This window comes from Antrostomus carolinensis, unplaced genomic scaffold (genome assembly GCF_000700745.2).
Source record: "Antrostomus carolinensis isolate BGI_N321 unplaced genomic scaffold, ASM70074v2 scaffold33304, whole genome shotgun sequence".
NCBI lineage: Eukaryota > Metazoa > Chordata > Aves > Caprimulgiformes > Caprimulgidae > Antrostomus > Antrostomus carolinensis.
Window position 1 is genome coordinate 24,967 of NW_010309271.1, and position 7,878 is coordinate 32,844.

General features: G+C 38.0%; 1 protein-coding gene across 1 annotated transcript; it reads right to left on the reverse strand.

Moving 5' to 3' along the window:
- Positions 1-147: 147 nt before the first annotated feature.
- On the reverse strand, positions 148-7,004 carry MNS1 (meiosis specific nuclear structural 1; the record flags this gene model as incomplete). Its single annotated transcript, XM_010166071.1, has 7 exons — positions 148-386; positions 2,002-2,127; positions 3,013-3,270; positions 4,724-4,831; positions 4,911-5,127; positions 5,863-6,092; positions 6,902-7,004. Coding segments are annotated over 7 exons (1,141 nt in total), but the record flags the coding sequence as incomplete, so codon positions are not given.
- Between the last annotated feature and the right edge of the window lie 874 nt (positions 7,005-7,878).

Here is a 7,878-nt window from a genome sequence, read left to right on the forward strand (position 1 = left end):
ATTTACATTAGCTGAGGTTTCTGCAGAGTTGCTGGAGAAAGCGTTTTTAACATTGCCACATCAGTAACCGAGAATAATTGAGAATTCCATTATAGCATTGATTTAAAAGGCCCTAAGTACAACATACAGTTAAATAAAACTAGCTGCTCATCAGTTTAGAACTCCAGGCTTAAAATGGAAACTTTAAACGATATTAAAAAGGAGTTCCTCACTGGTAACAGCAAATGGAAATTTTTGTTAGAAATCAGATGACACCTAGTGGCAAACCAGGAGGCGACGGGGGAATTTCAGCGCTCTTCTGAAAATGCATTACCTCCTCTCTTCTGATAAGCCAATTTAAAGTCCTCTCCAAGCATCTGAATGTCATCTTCATCTTTGAGTACTCCCTGCAATAAGGACAAAGAAACACATGTCAGAAGGTAAAACAAAGTAGAGGTAACTGGTGTTACCTTTAAAACAAACAGCCCTGAAAACCATCACAAAACTTCAATAGATGAGTTTCAAATTGGTATACTTGGTCCTGACCCAGAACCACCTCTTTTGATCTTCATGCAAAGGATAATGAGAACCCCCTAAAGATTCCAACATGAGCACTATATAAAAACCAACATTTATCTGCATTCTCTTTCTAATAAAAGTGATTATAGTCAGCACAGCACAGGTGCAGGTTCAGTAAAATCAAGCAACTTGCACTGAAAAGAGGCACGGGCTGGGGCAGGGCTCTATCCCCACCTTTAGTTGTGTTGAAAGCAGCCCTACAAAGACATTATTTTGGAAATCAGTGATACTGAACGACTTAATCAGAAACTGTTTTGGGGAAAGGAAGCAGGGGAAGCCAGAAATCTAAATCTCTAACTAATTCTAAATTAATTTTAGGGCTAAAAATGTGTATGACCCACAACCAACAGAACACACCTTGCAGCATTTAGGGAAAAAAAAAAATTACAAATTGCATTTATATTGGAGACTTTAGAATTAGGTAGCACTTTTCCATTCAACCATTTTGAGTGATGTAACCTGATGTATGGCCACAGGATTCAGACACAGTGCTGAAGCAGAGAAAAGAACAAAGTAGAACACTGATACCATGGAAGAGGGGTGAGCCTTGGACACTCTGAAATAACCAAGACTTCCTACGACAGTAAATTAAAACCAGAAAACTATATAAAAATATTGCCAATTTTAGTTATCCTTAATTAAATTTACATTAGAAAATAACTCACTCCAAATTTTACAAATTCATGCACCAAATTACAGTATTAATATTTGAATAAAAATTATACTCCACTATATTTACAATGTCTTCCACTATTGTAGAAAATAATTTCTTTAAATAGTTGGATAATTCCCACCCTACTGTAAATCCATTTTTACATCCCTAAAGCAGCTCTCTGTTCATTTGTGTACCATCAGGTGACAGATCAAGAAGTGTAATGCAAAATAAATTGTATTTTATTCCTGTTACAATAATTGTTTCCATCTTTTTAACTTTTAAAAACACAAGGATGAACAGAGACAGGTTTGAAATGCTTCTGTAAGCACTGCAGTTTCTTGCGCTGCCTTGTTTCCATGGTAACAGAAGACTTAGAAGACTGAGAAATTGCTCCCAAAACCCCAGCTGAGAAGTTTGGTGGAAATGGGGTTTATGGTGGACCCCTTCTAGCTACAAAAGCCCTGCTTTAGAACTTACATTCCATATCCCAAAAACTGGATGTGCAACGCACTGTGGAAGCTTTCAGCAAGTTCTGTACAAGGCAGCAGTATCGCAGTAGAGCCCAAAGCCCCTCACACAGAAAGAGTAATGTAAATTGCTTCCCGACTCAAAAAGAGAAAGAGAAAATAAAGAAAACAAGGAAAAGGTGAGCACAGGAGAGCTGACACAGTGAGGACACCCACTGACTCCAGGAACTGACACAGCTTTGCAACTTCCCCTTAAACCACCCAAGAGAAAACTGATTTATAGCACAAACACTTAAAGCACTTAAAATACAGTTCACTTACTCGAGGAAGGTAACCCAGTAATTTAGACGCATGCTCTTTCAGGAGTTTCTGTCTCTCTTCTTCAACAATCACACGCATGTTTTCTTCTCTTCTCTCCTCTAACTGTCTTTCTTCAAGTTCACGCTCCTACAATAAACAAGCGAGTTCTTATAACTGTTCAGCTTCAGCTCTATGAACATTTGTTTCCACCAATATCCACGACAGAATAAAGATAACTTTTTTTTAGTGGACTAAATTTTGAACTTATTAACTTCTGGTCACAGGAAATTAATTTGAAAAGGATGGAAAAGTATATGTAAAAAACCACACAAAGCACTGTTTAAACAACACATGTTTGGTAACTAAACAAATCTTAGACAAAAGAGAAGACCAAATGGCAAGACATGGGACTAGTCTGCTGTGTGTTTGGTCTCATACTAGAAGCCCTTTTAAAGGTAGTTATGAAGAAGTTCTGCTTCCTTCTTGGCTCTCAGACAAGTTAGTCTGTTCCTGCCCTACTGTTCTAATCCAAGAAAAGGAGAAATAGGCAGGTACCCTCATGCTGATGAGTAGAAATTGCAATTCACATTACACATGTGATTTTTACTCTACAAAACAGGTCCAAAAATCGCAGTGTAGAATTCCACAACTTGTTCTCAGTTAACTCAGATGATAATTAGAGAGACTTAATCTAAAGTCAAGGCTGGGACTTCCCCTTCTCACACATCATCATCAGGGATGCTGAACTGGGCAACAGTTGTGTTGCTGATCCCATGGCTCTTGAAAAGATACTTGCAGAGCATGTCAGGTACACAGGGCTCGAGAGATGTTGCTGACTCTAACCTCTTGAGCTACAAAAAAAGTAAGCTCTAAAAAGTCTTTTTTCTTGTCAGCAAACCAAAAGAAAGGTCTGCTTCCCTGCTTCCTGCATATTTCTCTGCACGTCCCGTCACGTTTCCCTAGTAACGCAGTTCTATTCTCATATTGAAATGTTTGAGCCAAGCCAAAAGCCAACATGAAAACGTCTCTTACTTTATCTGCAATAAGTTGTTTGCGACGGTCTTCAATAAGTTTTTCCACAGCCCTTCTGTGTTCAAGCTGTTTCATTCTTTGTTTTTGAGCATTCATCTGTTCAATATGATCATCCTCTGCAAACTTGGCCAACATCTGTTGTCTGAAGGCTTCTTCCTCTTCTCGCACAGCTTGTCGCGCTATCTTTTTTAAAGCAAATTGTTCTTCGTACGTTTGCCTTAATTCTAGACGTTGCCTTATTCTCTTTTCAATTTCTGCCTATAAGGGAAATTCAATAAAACGCTATACTACTGAAAATAATTTAGAAAATTTTGACTATCACGATCAGCCAATCTACCTGATTTATCCTGCAGTAAGTTTACTGTGGCTGTTACCTTCTAGCATAAATAACTGGAGCAAACACTCCACATCTGACAGTGCTCTCCAGTGTTAACCACTTTGGCAAATGTCTCAAGATTCTCAAAATTAAATCCAGAACAACAGAGGATTATTTTTTTCCACAAGCATGAAGTGAATCAACCAACTCTAAAAATAACAGTGTTCTGTATCTCAGCCTATGTTACATTTTGGTTGTCACCCATAGCCAGACAGGACACAGCGGGGGCAGGCCCATAGGTAAAAGCAAACGGCCATGCAAAAAGCAAGCACTTAATTAACCTACTTAGCTTAAACCTGAACTTGAAAGTTCCTGGCATTCTCCTGTATGAGATAAATAAATGTATAAAGGGGACCATAAACCTTCAGTTGTCTTCCTGGTTGAAATAAAAACATAAATACATTAGGGATGGCAAAGGAAACTCAAAGGACAGAATTTTCTCTCCAGAAACTAAGTTGATGTACAAACAGCTTGTCTGACTAAGAACATTTAGGAAATAGCGTTGGAAATAGACGCTTCGTGCCAGAAGAGAAAGTGGAAACAATTAAAACTCATTTCATGCACTAAAACCATGTCAGAATTAAGCTTTTTGCTCCGAGACAGCTCAGAGATAACATGGGTGCAAAGAAGTCCCTTGGAACCATCCCAAAGTCACAAACACTTTGGATTTAGTAAGCCTGCTGTGTTGTTAAAAAAAAACAAAACCCCGATCCATGAACCAGTACTGTTAGAGGAAGAGTTGTGAAATGTCCTCAGACGCAGAAGGAATTGCACATAGGAGATGCTCTCACCTAAAGGTTCTTTAAGCATCACGACTCCCATGACAATTTCCGCAATGAAGGAGCGCTGCTCCGTCACAGAGACATCAGAAGTGAAGGGACAGAGGAAGACTGTAAAATACTGCCCCCTGCATTCACTTTATTACTTATTTTCTAGATCAGCGATTCAGAATGGTTTTGTTTTATCTTTACATTTTTGTATCTAGTCTGTCTAAATTAGATTAGTTTGCCTACAGCTTTAAGTACTCCATAAGTTACGTATTTTCCTGCATATACACTACTACTTTTATTTTCTTAGAGGTTCATCCAGACCAGCTCCACTAACCTGAATGTTCTGCAGGAATTATGGCACAGTTGCAGCACTCCTCTCCACTTGTGTTTTACTTTCACAGTTAATGCACAGGTACACACAACATACATAAGACATATAAAAAACCTGGTACCTGACAAGTACCAAAACATCCACATACGAATCTGCAGAAGTCCAGGGAAAGTGAAATATTCCTCCTCCTCCCTCAATACCCAGGTACCACTTTATCTACCTGACAGCTCTTACCATCTCCTTCTTCCTTTCTGTCTCTGCTTGTTCTTCCAGGTACAGCTCTTGTCGTATTTGTTCCAGTTCTTCACGCTTCTGTTGTTCTGTTTCCAGATTCTGGGCGAGCTGTTACAAGAAGGAAAAATTGCCAAATGAAAGACAAGAATGTGCAATAATTTTTTTCTACAATTTCAATTTTTGATACCATGCTTTGAAGTCTTTGTTTTTTCTCCTCAGTGTCTCGAACTTTAGCCATCCGATCTTCTTCTCTTTGTCGCTGGATGTTGGCAAACTCCGCAATTTTCCTATTTTCTTCTTCCATCTCTTCCTGTTTCCTTCTCCTCCAGATAGCTTGTTCTTTTCTAAATTCTTCAATATGTATCTGAGTTGCTCTCATTTTATCTAATTTCAGTTGGTTTTCCCTATAGAAGATAGAAAAAAATGTTTAAGTAGTTATTTAACATACTACAGAGTAACATGAAATACACCATATGGTCATCATTAACAATATATTCCAGAGACTAGTATTTAAATGACTACACATAGTTAGAAATTAAATGCCTCAATTGAAAATATTAATGAATTGCTGCTAAAAGGGAATCTCACGTCTAACACCTCTCTTCAGGAGGACAGACTGTACACATGGGTACTCACTACTATGCTATTTTATACATGTCCCATCAAAACAGAAAGATGAGAATGAAGCCAAAGAGCACCAGAATCTCCAAAACTTTTTATTTAAACTAAACTCTTCCCCCCCGTACAATACCACCCTGCCCGCAGAAACCTCCTTTCCTATCCCTGTCCATAGGACAGGCACACAACAGGGCTCAAAGGGGTAAGGACATGAGGTGAGGCAGAAATCTGTGATGCACAGTCACTTCCTGCACGACAGGCCCAATGGAAGCACCCCTTGAAATAAGCTGGATTTCATATTCCAGGAACAAGGACATGAGATTGACTGGAATGACAAGAACATTCTGATGTTTAAAAGCAAAATCCACGCAAGTCAGTGTCTCGTTAGTAAAATGTGACCAAGGAAAGCTAAAATGGGCCTTAGTCTATGAAATAAGACATATACAAATCAGTTTTCTGGCAGAATTATGTGAGTTGTTTTGTTTTCAATTAATAAATAGTAAAAATGCAAAGCAACTAACATTTGGTCTTCCTCATAGATCTTTCTTACAATTTCATCAATCATGAGTTTCTCTCTTAGAAACTCTTCGTAGGCATCCTGCTTCTTCCCTTCTTTTTCCTCCAGCTGTTTCTCCAGTTCTTGCTGATACATGATTTTCTCCTTGTTTCGCTTCAGTTCTGCGGAACGTTCTTCTTTTAGTCTCCTCTCGTACTCTTCCTGCATATTTTGGGCTATTTCAGCCTCACGTTTCTATAGGGGGAGAAAACAATGTGGGATTCCTTTTTATTCCCACTGATATAACTTGGAGTGAAAAATTACACAGTATAAAAAGGAATTACACTGCATTACAAAAAGGGAACGTTTTCCACCTCAATCTATAAATACAGTGCCTTAACGTGCTTAGGAGCTTAACTCAGTACATAGAACCCTTGAAGAGAACCACCAATATCTGAACAACTTGAGAAGACCTATTAATACTTGAAGGAAGCTATGCACTGAACAAAGACACGGTGCAGCATTCAGCATCAGTGAAACTAACATGGGCATAACGACTGCAGTGTGGTTTAACATGTAGAACATCCTCAATCAATGTGCTGTCTTCATAGCAATTTGCATAAATTGAATTTTGTTTAAAACATTAATATAATCAGAATCATCTGCCTCACCACCAATATTATTCTATACACAAATAAAAGTTCACAATTCAGACGAGTTATTCAGCTACTTGTTTAATAGCAGTAACAGCGTTTTCAACAAGCTGCTTCTAAGGCAAGGATTCGATTAAATACAAAGTGCATCACAGTTTTAACTTAGATAAATATTACAAAAGCAGTAAAATAAAAGCTGTATTTATTCATACAGCTTAATTCACTACTACTTTGATTGCAATGGCAAAGTAAGCCAGTTAGTTTGGTGGTTTTTTTTCAGTAAACATTTAATACCTAAACCTAACAGTATTTTAGATAAAAAGGTCTGCTTCAAAGTAAGGTTTTTTTCAGCACAATCCATACAAAGAGTGACAGCACTCGGGTGTTGGGAGACACTGTGAAACTAATTACCATTTTCTCACACTGTATAGCTTCTTTTTCAGCGATCTGGGCAGCTCGCTCTTTATTCATATAAGCAGATTTTATTTTTTTTTCTAACTCTCGAAGTTCAAGACTAGGGGGAAAAAAATACATTTATACTATTACAAGGAGGTCAGTACCTATAGGAAAAAAAACTGACATTTCCATCACTATTTAAATGCAATTAAAAAATGTATTTTTAAGGGAAAAGTAAAGTTTTAGATGAAAAGTACTGCTCTAGTAAAAAAGCTGAAAAAGCAAACAACCTGTCTCAAGGCAAGTATTACCTATATTTACATATGCTACCAATAGTTTTGCATACTTTACATCTAACTATATAAAAGTATGTATACATATATAAAGATGTACACTTACAGATGCAAGTGTACATATATATCAAAACACATACTCAAAATTTTGATAATCAGACAGTTTTTATCTTATTGACAACATCTGCTGAAATGTAATTTTTTATTGTACCTTGATCTTAAATAACTTTTCCTTCCAGGTTGGATTCATTTCTGCTTCTGCTATAACTTCCACAAAGTGTTTCTGGTCTCCACCTGCATCACCTCACGCTGTTCAGACATCACATCACATCACATCACATCACATCACATCACATCACATCACATCACATCACACCTTCCTTCCCCTCCTCTGCCTCACACCCACCTCCAACGATTTTCTGTTCACCGACTCACCTGGAGTAACCCCTCTGACCACAGCCTTCTCCTGAGCACTCCTCAAAATCCACCTTTCCCTGGGTTTTTTCCACTTACGATCTCCTCCACTGTACAAACTGAAAAAGCTAAAGCCTATTCTAAAAAATGTAAGATGTATCCGATTTTAGCCCACTAAAACTTCCTGTCTGCTGCCTGAAAACATCTCAGAGTATAACCCTGCTGCATCTAAGGTTCAGTCCAAAATGTGACTGAGAAAAATAAAAAGCGAGCAGGAGGCACCCA